The sequence below is a fragment of the Echiichthys vipera genome, assembly GCF_963691815.1.
Source record: "Echiichthys vipera genome assembly, chromosome: 10".
In the NCBI taxonomy this organism is placed as follows: Eukaryota; Metazoa; Chordata; class Actinopteri; order Perciformes; family Trachinidae; genus Echiichthys; species Echiichthys vipera.
In genome coordinates, this window is record NC_139835.1 from 21,607,271 (window position 1) to 21,624,995 (window position 17,725).

General features: G+C 40.3%; 2 protein-coding genes across 2 annotated transcripts; one reads left to right on the forward strand and one right to left on the reverse strand.

The window, feature by feature from the left end:
* Positions 1 to 7,257: 7,257 nt before the first annotated feature.
* Positions 7,258 to 11,449, forward strand: mettl21cb (methyltransferase 21C, AARS1 lysine b; the record flags this gene model as incomplete). Its single annotated transcript, XM_083921434.1, has 5 exons — positions 7,258 to 7,321; positions 9,429 to 9,549; positions 9,661 to 9,824; positions 9,907 to 10,024; positions 11,052 to 11,449. The coding sequence occupies exons 2-5, from the start codon at positions 9,444 to 9,446 to the stop codon at positions 11,447 to 11,449; spliced, it is 786 nt and encodes a 261-aa protein (XP_083777560.1). The 5' UTR covers positions 7,258 to 7,321; positions 9,429 to 9,443.
* Positions 11,450 to 12,463: 1,014 nt separating this feature from the next.
* On the reverse strand, positions 12,464 to 16,409 carry LOC310952708 (rhodopsin kinase GRK1-like; the record flags this gene model as incomplete). The annotated part of the gene is made up of 7 exons (XM_083921391.1): positions 15,702 to 16,409; positions 14,913 to 15,040; positions 14,116 to 14,273; positions 13,940 to 14,023; positions 13,718 to 13,842; positions 13,433 to 13,634; positions 12,464 to 12,753 (listed from the first exon to the last, which is right to left on the reverse strand). Exons 1-7 carry the CDS (start codon positions 16,398 to 16,400, stop codon positions 12,464 to 12,466), a joined length of 1,686 nt encoding a protein of 561 aa, XP_083777517.1. The 5' UTR covers positions 16,401 to 16,409.
* Between the last annotated feature and the right edge of the window lie 1,316 nt (positions 16,410 to 17,725).

A 17,725-nucleotide genomic window follows, 5' to 3' on the forward strand; every position in this document is an offset into this window, starting at 1 on the left:
CAGAGTTTAAGGTGGAATCAGAAGTTAAGGTGGAGCCAGATGTTCTAGAGAAGTTCCAGGTGCAAATGAACCTCAAGGCAGAGATTGAATCAGGTCAAGAGATCGAAGAGAAGCACATAGACATGGAGGGAAAATATGAAATGGTGGGCGAGACAATCATGGAGCTAATGGATAATGATGAAGACGACGACGATGACAACAAGAACCTAGAGCACAACAATGACCCACAGTTAAAGGTGGAGCCAGATGTTCAAGAGGAGTTCCATGTGCAAATGAACCTTGAGGCAGAGACTGAAACAGGTAGGGAGTTCGAAATGAGGCACACTGACATGGAGGGAAAATTTGAAATGGTGGGAGAGCCAATCAAGGAGCTAATGGATGATGATGACGATGACAACAAGAACCTAGAGCACAACAATGACCCAGAGTTAAAGTTAGAGCCAGATGTGGAGGAGACAGAGCCAGATGTGAAGTCCATGTTTAATGAGGGCCAAGAGGTTCAAGAGGTACAAATGGACCTTGAAGAAGAGACTGACACAGGAGAGATCGAAGAGAGAAACACTGACATGGAGGGAAAATATAAAATGGTGGGCGAGCCCATCATGGAGTTGTTGGAGCCACTGGATGATGACAACATGAAGCTGTCAGAGGTGGAAAAGTCTGTGAGGTCGACGTTTCAGAATCATAAGTTGGTTATGAGCGAGACGGACGACGATTCAGATGGAGAACCGATCATGGAGTTACTGACACTGGGCGAAGACAGTACGTCTGAGGAGAAACTGGGCGAAACACAGCTGTCAGAAGTGGAAAAGTTTGTGAGGGCGACATTTCAGAATGAAGATCCTGTCAATCAACCTCTGCCAGAGGAGGAGGGGGAAGAGGAGTGGCTTGTGAGGGGGAAGTTTTTAGAAGAAGAACCAATCATGGAACTGGTGCCTGAAGAGGAAGAGCCCTCCGTACATCAACAGGTCATGTCAGATGCTGCTATCATGGAAGAAGGGCCAGCGTTGGACATTATGGGGCAGCCCATATCACGTTTAGAGGAGTATTATCCAAATGAAGAGACTAGGATGGGCATGGAGGGGTCGGAATATTCGATGATGGAGGAACCAGGGAGTGTGTCTGTTAGGGAGGAGGAGCTGTCTCCAATGGCGGACTTTGAGAAGCGAGAAATGGAAAACGAAATGGCGCTCGATGGAGGAGTTCAATTTGGTGTGGCGCCTATGAGAGAAAAAAGGGCTTTGATGAGTCAGGGAGTTGAAAACACAGAAGAAGGAGGATCAATGCCAAAACAAGACAAGCAAGGTAAAAGAAATACAGTGTATACAAGAGAAATGCTTACTAAAACAAATGCAAACCTATCATTTAAAGAGAAACAATTGAGTATACTTTAATTCTATCTTTTGGTCACAGGGAGGAGCTGTTTGCCTGGTGTGAGGCTTGAAGGGAAGTGTTACCAGTTCTTCAAAGGACCAAAGACAGCTGAAAATGCTGAGGTACTTACATGTACATGTTCTCCACTATCTCAAAGATGCACCGTGAAATCTTTGTAAAGTTTGACTTCTTTAGCAACAGGCAGATAATAATGTGCATCATCCGACTTTTTCTGTTCATCTCTGTTTCATCGCAGTTCTACTGTCAGGACAATTACCCCGGTGGCCACCTGGCCTCCATTACAAACTCACACATCCACAGAGAGGTGATCTCCATGATGATGCCGAACAACGGAGGTCTTACACGCGCCTGGATTGGAGGACTACGATATTTGAAGGTGTGTATGTCAGTCAGGGAGCAATATGGAAGCCAGTTTTGCCAACGTGATGAAAAAAAAGATCATGTAAGTCATTATAATGAGGAAAAATGAGTTAGTATCTCAAAATAATGATAAGCTTTCTCAAAACAACGCCTTTATCATTATTTTTGAGACAAGAAAGTAATTATTTTGAGAAAGTTTCTCAATATTTTCAGATATTAACTCATTATTTTCTGACACTATCTCATTATTTTCAGATCTAACTCATTATTTTAAGACACTTACTCATCATCTTCAGATATTAACTCGTTAATTTGAGATACTAAGTCAATATTTTGAGACTAACTCATTATTCATTCGGATCTTTTTTTCATTGTCACATTGGCAAATGGTAAATACATCTGTAAATAATAGTTTAGCCTTCATATCATTTCATTTCCATGTTTGTATCTGGAGAAATGAAGTAAACGTTGTTTATCCTTGTTAATCTCCTGTTATCTGTCAGAGCGGTCGCTTTATCTGGTTGGATGGATCCCGCTGGGCCTATGCTGATTGGCTGTTAGGGGAGCCCAATAACACAGCAGATGCGGAGGACTGTGTGGAGGCGCTGCCACGTGGTAAGAGTCAGATTGTTGTTTAAAGCTGAAATTAAGGTCACATACTTTTTTTTTACGTTCCTGTTGACCACTATACATGACTTAATTTCTGATCGGCTGATTGTTTGTCTTTCAGTAAGTGGAACATTCAATGACGCCACATGTGGGACACCTCAGGCTTTCATCTGCTCCTATCCTTATTAGTGGATTTACTTTTCTATTTGCTTCTTTGCCTAATTTGAATCAGAGTTTTTCTTTTAGTTTAAAATCCCATCTTGGAAAGCAGCATGGACTTACAGACAATGAGCTAAAGGACCATAACACAGTTTATTGAATGCTACTAAATCTGGACTTCTTAGCATGTTGTATTATTATATTCAAAAATGTGTTTTTTGATAAGAAGCTGATATCCTGTAAATAAAGAAAACATGACTTTTTATTGTTGAGCTTCTTATGATTATAATTTCTGTTATTGTTATTATGAGTAATAATTTAGCGCTTTAAAAAGTACTCAAAGGACACAAACCGTAAAAAACAATAATAATATACTATATACAATGATAAAACGACAACAAATGATTATATATTCATATGAAATAAGCAGACTTAATTGCACTTAATCAAAGTGTACTTAGTATACATGTGTATTCAAGTGTGTCTCAATATTTATAGTACATTACATTACATTCAGCTGAGGCTTTTATCCAAGGCAACTTCCAATGAGTGCATTCAACCATGAGGGTACAACCCAGAAGAGCACGAATCAAACAAGTAAGTTAGCTTCAAATAAATCAAATTACATAGTTTTTTTAATTTAGTATTTTTTTATTATTTTTATTTTACATCATCACCTCCTTAGCCAAGATGACATTGAAAAAGTTTTTAGCCTGCAGCAGAAGATATGCCGACTCTCTGCTGTTCAGATGTCAGCGCGGAGCTCGTTCAACCATAGGAAATATATGGCACTTAATTACATATATTACGTATATATAATTATATTAATCTTGTATGGACTACCTGTTAACATGGACCTACTGGTAAGGCACAGACCTTTAAAACAGTCTTTTTTAATAAACACCAGGTTCACTAACTACGTTGTTGGTGCTTCATTTTATGTATAGAGTCTGTTATCATGCTACTGCAGAGGTCTGGTGTTATTTTGAGCAGTATTAGTGGTTAAAAACTGTCGTTTTGGTTGCGTTCAGCGCACCCCCCCGAGCTAATCAGTGTTAGCCCTGTGGGTCTGTTAGCGTTTATCCAGGATTTTTCCATACATAGTTGATCAAGGAAAAAAACTGTCTCGATGCCCTAGTTGATGTATTTTCATGCCTAAAAAGCCATAGGATCCGTTGTCGCCAGACTTACACTTTAAGCATTTGGTTTTTGTCACAAGTGCAGAAGCCAATGCATACTTTTACAATTAAGTATTTTTTTTACCATACTTGAAGCACCTGAAGTTGCAAGTTTATTGCACATTGGCTAAAACTAATGCAGCCTAATACAACAGTCCTATAATATAACACATATAACATTTTATTTATTATTGTTCATATACAGTAAGTGGGTTGATCATATTAGAAACACCTCTCTCTATAATGCAATACAGTTCAAGAGAAGCACGAACTGCAGCCCGAATCAATTCTTCTCTGAAACCTTTTCAACACAAACTGAACATTTTAACCTTCATGATTGTAGGATGTATTACGGGACATTAGTTCATGTGTACCTATTAAACTAGGAACAGAGTTAGAGCAGCTCTGCTGGGGGAGGGGTGCGTCTCTGAGGTTTAGATGATGACACAACCATCAGCCCATTGGGTTGTATCTAAACCTCCAGTCCGTCTACGACCCATATACGGCGGGACCCACCTCACCCAACTCATGGCGTCCAGGAATTCTGGCTAATCAAGGAGCGGTCCGTCTGTGGATGAGAGAAATCTGTTCTGGTGCCCAAAATCTGTCACACCAAGATTTAAGATTTCATGTTTACTGTCTGCAACATTGCTGTCTGGATATGTTTATGTCCTTCTGTCAATGCTGCATCTCTCAGCTTCTCGAATTCCAATCCTCGCCTTCCACTTTTAAACTACAGGAGCTTAGCACCCATTAACTGATGTATTCACACACTCACGCTGCACATGCGGCTACTGTAAAGCCTGCAGGGACTCACATGTTACTGTGTGTGACTGTGACTCATTTTCCACTGGCCTGCACAACCGCTTACTGACCTTTGGATGTGGTGGAGGTGAGGATTACCACTTCTAGGGTGATGACTGGCAGCTCTTCATCCTCCTATTGCAATTGCTGACTGCTCTACATAAACATCCACCCAGACCCATTCACTAATATGAATATTTCACTTATATATTCATACGTACGCTATTGTTTGAGAAACACCATATTTTACTTGTGTGAGAGTTGCAGACTCTTCTTTGTTCCCCTACCTGGAAAAGTGGCTTTTGCTGGATTTAAGAGATCACAGTTTAATGTGCATTTTCAATCTCTAAATGACTTTGCCGCACATTGTGTGGACACACTATAAGATCATATTTTAGACATAATCAGATCTGGTTCATCATCATCAGGCGCGTAAATTCAAACAGACAAATAAGATATTAATGCATTCAGATCCATTCTGGCCCAATAAGAACATCTGTGTGATATATAATTCAACAACAATGATTGATAAATGAAATAGAGAGCGGTGGATTCCTGGTGTTGAGATCCTCATGCTCTGGAAATCCCTTAATACCTTGGCTGCTTATTGTAATGTTGCTGTTTAGATGGTGTGACTCAGTGTTGCTGCTTGCCATCTGTCAGTTCGAGTCATTTTCTAGCTTCTAACCAGTTGTCTGCTGACATGTTTGTGTACGAGGCGGTGAATCCTCCCGACTGAGCCACACGGCCCGGCTTTCAAACCCTCTGCATGATGAATACCACTTTGTCAACTGAACTCTGGTACAAAAACAATCTGTAAACAATGTTCACACCAGGGTGTTTGATAGCGCTGATACATAACAGCACTAATCGGCGGTGTTTCTTCATGTCAAATAACAGACAAAACCTTATTTTAAAATGCTCGCACATAGTCAGATATTAGACCCATTTTCAAGAAGACATACCTTCAGCTCATCTGGTGGGAAAGTACTCAAAAGGACATGCCATTGAGTTCAAGTACTACAAATCATGAATACTTTTGAACATTTTTGAATGCACTGCAGAAACTTTTACATTGAAATCGTTTTAAATCTTCTAAATCTCTTTCCTGAGATGTGAAATCCTTCACAATAGACATCAAGTCTGCATTCATTTTCATCAATATAGTGAGGTAACGATTCAATATATAAACAATAATGTATCTGTATGCACACTTGATTTCCACTGTAATAGATTAAACAATATGCAAACTCTAAATATATCATGCAAACCAATGGTTGTTTGAATTGGAGGAAAAGGTGCATCAAATTGATTTCTAAAAAACCATGTCAACATCATACACAGCTCATTCTGCAAAGCACCCTTCTGTTTTTAGTCAAGGAGTTATTTGGGTGAAGTCGTGTAAAACAGCCTAATGATTATATGTAAGTTATCTACATCCTTCTGGTGATTAAATCTGTGACCACTGTTCCCTTTCACAGTTTGTTGACATGTTGTTTTTGTCACACTAAGGGACTGTAGAAAATTCCTCAGCGGGAGGAGAAGGGGGGTCACAAAAAGGGAGGGCATCATAATTGTAATGGCTGAAGGTAGTTTTTGGGAGAGCAGGGGAGGGTCTTTTATATTATATTTATATTTGATTTTTCTTTTTATGTTTATATATTTATATATTCTATCTCAGTAACAGTGGTTTGCAGCGTCCCTGGTTCAGATCTTGCTGGGGACTTTGCTTTGCATCTCTCCCCATCACTATTTAAACCTGCAGTCCCCCCAGCCCCAGGAGCGTTCCTGTGCAAATAAGGGCAGAGGGAAAGAAAAGGCCAAGTCATGAAATCGTCAGATGGTTACTTTTATAATATCTTACCCTCGACCCTTCTCTTCTTTCAGCGCTCTCCAACAAGGAAAAGCTACACCAATTGTTTATCCTTTTGTTTTTCCTCGCCATCCTTTCATTTTTTGTTTTTTTTACTTTAATCTTGCCTGAACTGCAAGTTCCTTCAATCCAAAAACTATACTTTGAGGAGAGCTGAGGATTTTCCACCATACTGCTGCTGCTTTGTCTCTCACCCCTTCCTGTCCCCTTTAGCTCTGGCTGATGATTTGCATTTTTAAAATAGCTTTACAGTTCACAGCGAGTAGGACCTAGGGAAAGCACAGGTTCAGAGATTTCACATGTCAGGGGGTGAAGAGGGGAGAGAGGGGAAGATAAATGCTCTATTAACGTATTACGGTGGAAGTGTCTTTTTCAGCCCTGGCCTGTGTAAACTGTTTTTCTCACTCTCCTGCTGATTGCTTTAGAAATTAACACTATTCTCTGTGGAGCCTCTGAAATGGCACACTTCCATTTCACACATCCAGATTTCCCTTCCAGGATAAACATAAATATGAAAATATGTTGGCACCGTGCTCAGTGGGAATACCTGTTTCTCAAATGTTTGTCCCTACAGCCCAACCTGAAACTCCTGCTCCTGCCAAATGTCTGGTTCATTCAGGATGAGAGGATGGAACAAAAGTTATCTGCAGATGTAGTGAAAAATATTCTGAAGAAACAAAATGCTGGACCTGATTTTAAAGCACTATAGTATAATTTACGCACGGACAGCAAGAGTGTATGTTAAAGTGCTGGGAGGGGTCAGGAGTGATCCTCTCTTCGTCAGAGATGATAAATCTGTTTCTCTGCGTGTGTCTGCCCAAATACCCGAGCCTCACTCAGGGGTGTGTCTCAGACGATGCCGCTCCTATAAACACGAGAACACAGCAGAGAGAAGTTCAGACACAACAAGAAAAGAGGAATAAACGACAACTGCTTCTTACAGGTATGTTCCAGCAATATAGTTAAAGGCACTTTATTATTTCTGATGACAATGATTGTTTTTAAATGACATCATACCGTGTCCTTCATGGAGATCCAGCTGAATGTGATGTGCATCAGAGGTAAACTGTCCAGGGGGTTTAACCAGCTGTGCTTCTGGGCTCCAGACCGGAGTCCAGTAACAGCCAAAGAGACTAGTGGACTAAATCTAGTTCATTCTGAAGCCATTCCAACTTTTACTGAGCTTAAAGAAACACACTCAATCATTTAACGATGCACACTAAAAATAAAACACAATTCCTAGCCAGGGAAACACTGGAAATGTTTATGATAATCCACATAATTAAAAGGTAAAGATATGCATTTTGTCAACACTGAAAGCTAAGCAGTGAACAACAAGGATTATTTTAACACACATTCATACTTGTTAAGACGTAATAAGAGAATAGTTTTCATTAATTTATTAAATTAATATTTATTATTTATCATGCAGTTTGATGTCCACTCATCGCATTTTAAAAGGTACGGTAAAAAGTGTTAAAAAACGAACAATGGTAGATATTAAAGTGTACATGGTGTCTGAACTTTTGCCGTAAAAAACGATCTGTTTTACAGCCTGTTATTCTAAAATAGAAAAGACATGCAGTCCATTGATAGCTTTAGGTTTTTGTGTTGTGTGGTTTGTCACAGTCCTGACGTTTTTCTTTATATTCATATTATTTTCTAGCTAATAATGATATTTTTTTATAATTCTACAAGATGTTTGTAATGTTATAAATTTTAAACCAACCTGGCAACACTGTGATAGCTAGAAGGCTACGTGACCACGCTGGTCAACCACCAGAACCCTGTCAGGTCCAACCAGCTAGTAGCAACAATGGCTAATATAGATGAAACATTTATTGAAAATGGCATTAATTCATTGCTCAACGTAAGACTGCAGGAATGTCGGTATAGTAATCTCACATATTTGTGAATTCAGGGTCATTTTATGAACCTAAAAATATAAGATTATTGTCTACCTTCATAGTCGCGTACACAACTGTTTGTACACAGGTTGCTCAATGTCGCCATCTGCCACCTCTGAATGTTGTCTGAGCGATCGGTTCTCAGTTCATCTTGGGTGCATTCCAACCCGTACGTAAGTGCATTCAATTTACCTCAGAAGTCGGAAAAAGAGAATGACATCACACCAAAGTTCACCGCATTCTAGTTACAAAATAAGAAAAACATTGAATTGAAGGAGTTCACCATTGTTAGCACTCCAGCTGATAACAATGCATTATCCTGTATTTTGTGCTTACAAACACCGTAGCAACAGATTAAAGATGGACATTTAATGAGACACAAATAATCAGAAGTGACGATAAACAGTGTCTTCCTGCAGCTTTAACTACTGTTGATGCTGGGCACCACCATGTTGGATGTTAAGGTGGGGCTTTTTGTTTTTTTGCAACTTCAAACTCAGATATTCCGACTTCTGAGATCAACTGGCGCAGCATTAGAGCTGTCCACTTGTGATCCGATCACCCAAGACACATAATACTAGGTCTGAACAGGGCCTTAGATTGGTCTTGAGATTTAACGTTTTTTAATATGTCATGAAACAGGAGGTGTGGGGTTTAATAAAAGGGAGTGTTCACCATGCAGGAAGATTGAGCTGCATTATGGGACATGTAGGCTTCATTTTTATTAGTACGCCTTTAAAATGTATTAATCATAATCAAAAGCTAAACTCTGAGGATACTCCTGTTACAAAAGTGTTTTTGGCCGACCCCTCCCACCCCAGAGACAAACTTTTTGAATCACTCCCCTGTGGCAGGAGGCTGTGGTCCATCAGGACCTCACACCACAAAAACAGTTTCATCCAGAAGAAGTGGTCCCAGAATCAGAATTGACACCAACTCTTATCCCCATCTAATTATTTTTTTAATTGGGCTTTTTCTCTATTCTATATCTATGTTTCTTGACTCAAGTAGTACTTGCTTTTATTTGTATTTCCTCTAACTATTCTTATTGTTATGTACAAATACACCAAAGCAAATTCCTTGTCTGTGAAAACTTACTTGGCATTAAAAAGGATTCTGATTGTTAAACTACTTTTCCTTCAGGGGTATTCAGTGGTCATGGAGAGAGGGAGCCAACATGTCCGACACAAGCATCATGGAAAGAAAAAGGAGGTGGATGACAAACAGGATGGGAAACCAGTGGAGCAGAAGGCCACAGATGAAGGTAACTTTGGATTGAACCCTAGTGTGCACTGCCATCACTAGTCCAGTTTTTGTATTGCAGAGATAAAGTACAGGTGTGTTTTTAAATTTGTCACACTGATCCACTCTACAGCATTAACAGACCAGAAAGTGATGGCAGGAGAGGCTTTTGACAGGAGGAGCATCTGGGAGCCCAGTGTTTACTACGCACTCGGGAAGGAGTCTTTTCACATTGCTGGTCATGACATCAGCATCCGCGAGTCTATGGATACTTTTGGTGCTCTGATCTGGCCAGGGGTATGTTCAGCCACTGCGTTATCTGCACATTCTCCGACCTCCTCTGTTGTCGTAAATGTGATCATGAGAATTTATTTTGCAGGCCATAGCTATGAGCCAGTTCTTGGAGAATAACCAACAACAAATGAACCTGATGGACAAAGCGGTGCTGGAGATTGGAGCTGGGACTGGCTTGCTCTCAATAGTGGCTAGTCTGCTTGGTAAGTTTATGATAAAGTCCAGTTGCACCTTAAACAACATGTACTGTGTGTATGAAACAATAACTTTCACCAGTAGGTTGCTGACACTGACGTCCTCAGTGGTAAAAGGTTGTTTGCCAACTTTAACCCTATTTCATACAAATGTAGACATTAACAATTAGTTGTATATCAAATGAACAATCAAATTAGCATTAAAAAAATCTAAAAGTTGTATTTTGGGTTTCTTGTTTAAGACAGTCATTGTTTGTGCTGTGAGAGAATGCTTTGAAGGATTTATCACATAAATATTCACTGAATATTTTCCGGGTATCTGTTCATCTTTTGTGCAGAATTTAAATTCTGACCTGTTGCTGGAACTCGGGGAAACGTCGGCAGGTCATTAAAACATTGAGATTCATTGTCTGTGGGCCACGACTCTCCACCCACACCACACATTTTTGCATTACAAACAGGCCAGTAGCTGCAGGGATATTTTGACAAAGTGATTATCAGACTGATTTTGCAAATCCTTTGGTCCCAAACATGAGTGTTATTTTTAATCCAAATGAAATAAAACTAAAGTCCTGTTATACAGACCCAAGTTTTACACTGAATGTCTTCTCTTTTTTAGTAATTTTCTAAGTGACAATGTCAACGTGCAATGACAACATGATTTGAGTCGCCTCTTGTCAGCATTTTCCAAACCATAAAGGACAACATTTTTATTAACCCGAACTTTTTTGTTTTTTTTTCATAGCTCATAAGCGACTTCTGAAAAGGCAGGAAATTAAATCAGTAATGATACATCCCCTCGAACAAGCAGACAGATGATCAAATTTTTGCTTCGAAACTATGAAAAGCTCTTAAATCTCTTTGTAAAATGAACTTGAAATGAAATAAAATGGGCCAGTCACCAAAAAAGTTGGTGATTGCATCGGTGTACAATCATTCATGTAGTGTGAAAACCACAACGACTTCAAGCCTCCCAATTACATGACAGCAGGTGGTGTAGGTGAAGTGGTCTGAAATAGGCATATATGTTTTCCAGGTGCTTGGGTGACAGCTACCGACCTGCCAGACATCCTATCGAATCTGACCTTTAACCTTCTGCGGAACACCAAGGGCCGGTCCCGCTACACCCCTCAGGTGGCTGCCCTTACCTGGGCTCAGGACCTGGAGCGAGACTTTCCCTACCCGTCCTACCACTACGACTACGTGCTCGCAGCTGATGTGGTCTATCCTCACGGCTGCCTCGAAGAACTGCTGCAAACCATGCGTCACTTTTGCCAACCAGGAAGTCGAACAACGCTGCTGTGGGCCAATAAGATCCGGTTCCAGTCAGACTTGAGGTTCACAGAATGTTTTCAGAGCAGTTTCAACACGACGCTGCTCATTGAGCTCCCACAGCAGGAAGTGAGGATATACAAGGCCACAGCCAAAGAGTGACAGAGGAGCTTGGAGAGTTTTATGTTTAACGATTTAAGGGGGAAAAAGGAAATTCCATTTTCCTCTCACTTATTTACATCACTGTAGAGAAAAGTATATATGTATATACATATATATATACATATATATATATATATATATATATATATATATATATATATATATATATATGTATATATATATATATAGCTGTTTACAAAACATTACTTCTTAAAATGCTGTAACTGTTGCAGAAATGAAGCTCAAATTTCTATTTCAATTAGCAATCCTTTTATTTGCCATCACTTTTTCATACAGTTCATATTTCTGACTTTATTAACTTTTGCTCAACAATTTGTTATTAAAAAATAAATTGATTTGCTATAAATATTTCTCTATATTCAGATTTGTCTCAGACTACATTAACTTTTATCAAAGGTTCTTTGCTCTTGGAGTCAATTAAGAACGAGGAAACAAACACAAAAAGGTTTTCCCAAAAGCATGAAACTGTGTTTCAGGACATGTCTTTTGGTATTTCAACAGCAGCAGTTAATTCAGCCGTTAGTAAAAACTAAGGAACAGTAGACTCGTGAAGAAATAAACACTTTCCATTAAATGGCATATACTATACAAGAGCGCATTTACAATTTACATGTTCAACATGTGACTGCTTAAAAATTAGATTTTTAAAATGCATTTTCAATCTAAAAGCCTTATAATAGTTTAACACATGCACACACAGAAGAGAGAATGGATTGAGAAAGGGACAAAGACAGAGAAGATCAAGAGAGAGTATGAAAGGAGGAAACTGATAAATCTATAATGACATCCATTCCAGGTTTTTAAATCCAGCTCCATTCTGTTCTTGATGTTTCCTGCGCTCACCAATTAAGGTTTGGAGTCTCAAACTTAACTTTAACTCTGTCGTCAGAAAGTTCAGAAGAGACTTGTGTCTGTCTTGAGTAGTGGAGTCTTAATTCTGCAAGTCTATACGCTGTATGGTTGATGTATTTTTTTAAAGGTGATGCAATGACTCTACGATATACAGCAGGTTGATGACTTTGGCTGCTCTAGTATGGACTCCCTGCGGAGGTCATTAGGGACGGTGCCTGGAGGACCCCAAACGTTGAGTTCTCCATAAATGCCCATTTCGATCATCTCCTCCTGCCAGGGGATGGGGATGTTGCCTGAGGAAAACTCATCGAAAAAGGTCTTGTCAGGGTCCTCAAAGGTCACTCCCTTCACCGAGGAGAAAGCCCCGACATCATCCAGGCTTTTAGCGTATACCACTTTAGGGTCGGGGACGAAAGGAGGAGGCAGAATACCTGAACAGGCGAGAGAAATGGACTTTAAAAATCTAACTGTAGGAGGATTGAAGCCATTTTCAGGGTCTAAATAAAATATGTAAATAAACCTTTTCACTTTGGACACAATGCTTATTCATGTCATAGACTATCTATGAAGTGGACAAAGATTTTTTGGACCCGGAAAAGATCATATTTGGGCCAGAGGGGGAGATGGCCAAAATGGCTACTAGCCTAGCACATGCTAAGTTAGCAAGGTGCAAAAATGAACAACCAAAAACTGAACAAGACATCTTTAGGTGACCCAAATGTTATTTACTCTTTTGTTGTTAATAATTAATAAACAGAAAACACACTGTGAAAGGGCCAAAGATGAAAACATGGACACGGTACTGCCTTGTCAATCACAAGGTATTTATGGTCTACTTTACTCTAAATGGGACCATCATTTACGAAATGAACATCATGCTGTACTGAAAAAGACTTGAAACTAGTGATTGAGACCATACATTCATTCGGAAAATGTTTACTGAGGATATAAATCAAGTGAGAATGGCATCTTCTCGTGTACTTCTATTTGCAACCTGCGGAGTCGCTCCCTGCTGGCCATTAAAAATAATGCAGGCTTAAAGGTTGCCTCTTAATTTATCACAATCTTTATTTCAAGTTATACAAGTAAGACTGAGAAATTAGATGGTACCTGCGTTCAGTTTCCTCCAGTTGATGTCACTGAAAAATGAGTGTGCTCTGATCTCATCACAGCATTCATTCCTGAAACCCATCCTCTTATCCACCTCTTTAGCCAGCAGCCCATCACAGAGCGCCTTCGCATGCTCACTGAAATTGTCTGGATAGGTCACCTCCCGTGTCAGCATACGTTCTTTCATCTCCTCGCGTTCAACCTAAACAGGAGATCATTTTGAATAGTTAATTATAAAGTTTTGTGAAGAAGGTATCGCTCAAGTTATGCTAAACGCTGACTGACCTTCTCCCCCCTGTTTCTGAATGGATTCTTAGCAGCCATGAACTCAAACAGTGTCACACCCAGAGTGAAGTAGTCCACTGAAGTGTCGTACTTCTCTCCTTTCAGCATCTCTGGAGCCATGTACCCTGCAAGAACCAATGCCAGCAAGTGGATGTACGCAAACGTTGAAATTACAGCTTTAAATTTGAAATTTGAGTCTTTGTAAATACAGATGAGACCCACCTGGTGTCCCAGCATATCCTTTGGTCAGTGTTTTGCCTTCTTTTAGCTCTACAGCAAGACCCAGGTCAGATATACGCACATTCCCTGGGAGACAATATAAAGATAACTTGATTAGCTATTAATTACACATGAACAATGACAGTTTTTCTATTGTTTAACCAAAGAAAATGCATTACCATCATTATCGAGCAGCACATTTTCTGGTTTGAGATCTCTGTAGATGATTCTTTTCTGGTGGAGGTGCTCCATGCCTTGGATGATCTGAGCGATGTAAAAACAGGCTCTGGGCTCCTCAAACCCCGGGTTGTTTTCATCCACCAGGTAGATATGGTACCTTCAGGGAACAGAGAACAGGTGAGCTTTCGTCCCGTCATGTGTAAAAGGGCTTATCATCTGCGTACCTTTGCAGAATTACAGTTTTTATATGTAGTTTTTTCATGGGTTTTACATGCATACTGTTCTCATTATGCTCTCTTTTTGCTAACTACAGTCACAGATTATAATCTATATAACCTGTCAATATTTCGAGAAATAAAGGCATTTAAAAAATGTGACTTTAAGTGGCTGGTGCTTTTAAAGGAATCCCTCAGGGTATCTTCTGAACATGGGTGTTTTTCTCATGGATGTTAGTTAGATACTGAAACCGACACATGCAGCTGCACCCATGTGTCCGTCTACAGACATACAACGGATTAGCTGTTGAATGCAACAGAATGTGCATATTATTACACATAATCGGTCCCACTATAAAGAAACTGCAGAAGTCATCGTTCAGGAATTGACTGCAGGCGATTGTTAAAAGTGTTTACATCTGGTGTCACAGCTGCACACCTTCTGATGTTCAAAAGACATGTTCTGTTTTTAAATTACATAGCAACATAGCAGGGAAGAGGAACGTGTGCTCTAACTGTATCCTCAGTGAGCCTATCTGTTCGTGTTTGTGCTTTGAGAGTTTTTCGGAATGTGAAGTTACTTGAGGTCTCCTCCATTCATGATGGTCATGACCAGACACAGTTCATCCTTTGACTGGAAGGCGTATGCCAATGACACAATGAAGCGACTGTGAACCTTCTCAAGAATCCTCTTCTCCACCATTGCTCCCTACAGGAGGAAATTAGGAAAGACCATTTTTGAAAAACAATGGCACAGAAACTTTTTTTTGAAAGAGAAAAACTTAAAAGAATAACTACAGACTTTTCTTCCGTGGGGTTAAAGACGAATATGCTGATATTACATGCCATTTGAAGTTAAAGTGCATTTCAAAAGTTGACCTCAAGCAAGTCAAGGGCAAGATGCAACTGTGCCAAGAAGTTCCATTCAGAAGAGCTTTCCACTAAAGCTCCCAGTAATCACTCTATCCCTGTCTCAGTGTTTAATACTGCAGGCTAAAGCCAAATGAGACAGAGGCAGGGACAAAGATGATTAGCCAGGGATATGAAGCCAGCAAAATGCCTTTATTAATCAAATCACCGCTGTGCGTTTCCCTGAAATCGCATAAGAAGAAATGTGACAATACTGTCGTGGCATGTTATGTAAGCTGAGGCTGGATTTATGGAGCGATTTGACTGATAATGTGATAATATTAATAAAGGCAGACACTGAAAAATATTGCATAAGCACATCTGGGCACAGTTGATCAGTGTAAATTCACTCCCTGTTCTAAAACTAAATGTCTATTAAAATGAATGGTTTATGAAAAAGACCAAAAGCATGGTGAATAAAGGGGCAGGTTTATCATTAAGAGTGACAGCTGTTCTCTCACCTCAAAGCCTTTCCTCTTCTTCAGCCTCTTCTTGTTGAGTTTCTTACAGGCATACAGTTTTCCTGTGGCTTTCATCTGACAGGCAGACACCTCCCCAAACCCACCTTTCCCCAGCACGCGGAAGTCTAGGAACCAGTCTGCATCCATGGGCTGCATTTCAAGCCACTTCCACTGCATGTACCTCTTCAGAAACAAGCTCTCCATGAAGAAAGTGTAAGGGACATCACGCAGGAAGTCCAACGTATTGACCAACGTCGCAGCAAACAAATCATCACTTGCAGCCTCCTGGCTTTCCTTCACCTTAGCTATGATGTCCTCAGACAGGAACGGGCAGTAGTGTTTGGCTGAGGGGTCCATGTAACGCTGGATAATCTTTGAGGCCTTCGTTGCCCTGTCTGAATCCTCCGCCAGGTCATATCCCTCGATGTCTTTCCACAAACGGCAAGCCCCATGGTACTCTTTAAGTGAATCTAAGAATTCCCTAAAGAGGCGTTTGCCGATGGGCTGTTCAATGCAGACTACATCAAAGGCCAGATCCAGGGTGTCCCTCAGGTCCTCACACACAGTGATGTGGGGAAGTTTGAGACGAGAATGGTACTTCTTATCCCGAGCGGCTGCTGTGTTGGAGCCATCAATGCTTCCACGAGCATTGATGTAAGCAGAATTTGCTACAACTGTGGTCAGTCCTCCAATATCCATGTTGAGGGCTGGTGACAGTTAGGCAATGCAAAAAGGAGACATTGCAAAAGAAAAAAACACAAATAAAACACTAATGTGCACGGGTGAGGCGATAAAAGGATTAAGCAAAAATGAGAGAACAGGACACAGATCACAGAGGGAGAGGCGGCATCAGAGAGAAATGTGAAGTCGAGACTAGTGTCTGAACTAGACCCCCAGCACACTTTGAGCACTGCATCTCAGTCATTTACACACACGCACGCTCACACATACCTGAGTCAACACCTTTCGGTAATCCATTAACACCCTAATGCCCCAGACAAGGTGTGCGAGCACATGCTGGAACTGAATACCACAGGCAGCATATGCAGCCTGGGGACTGAGTAAACAGGGCCCTTATTTGAGGAGGGAACACCTAGAATCTTACTAGGATGAACAGCTGTGGATGCAGTGAGGGGGGCCATGGAGATGCTTAAGTACAGGGTCCATAATTATGTGCTACGCCCCTGTTTGCAGCTGAAGTGTCAACAGTCATAACATGGATGTTTAAAGTAAAGCTCGGGTTTGGAAAAGCAATTTTTGTGATTACATTGGAAACTCACAGATAAACAGACAGTGTTGTTTTTTCAATAAACCAGGCGACGATTATATTCATAAAATAAATTAGATTCAATTCTCATTGATATAAGATATTTTGTGAAGTGGGACATATTAAAGGACAGGTTCAACACTATCATAATACTGACATGCCAATATGTACATTTAAAGAATTATTGGTTGTTGTAATAGTTCCTCTTGTCCATATCGGCCACAATGTTATTTTACCTCTTCAGCTGACTCCAGGTTAGGACTAGAGATAAGAGCCATAGCTTTACTCCCCTAGACCAAACTAGTTTGTAACATTAGTCGTAGGAATATAATGAGAGTAGAACAGACATTGACGTTCAAATCCCCGTTCTCATTGCCAGGGCATCAAATACGGGCGTTTTGTCACAGCCCCTCTGTATGTGATGCAGGTGATGATGGTGTCCGGTGTGTCACTGTACACACCTATTTTACCCCACCAATGATCATTTCCTAACCCTAACCAAATGTTTGTGTTTGAATTCACAGTTGGCATTACAAAAAAAAAACAGTACTGTTGTAACAGGCTTACTTCTGCGTAAACCAAATTGCGTTGTGGACTCCTAGGTTCTGCAACAAACAAGCAGTGTAATATGAAGCATGGAGAGGCAGCTTTGGTGCATCTTTGGTGCACTGTTTGATGCCTTGCTTCTAGAGAGGACTAGAGTGCGAAAGCACTTTACAGCCCCCTGACGTGTACTGTTGTCACTTTAAGAACTATC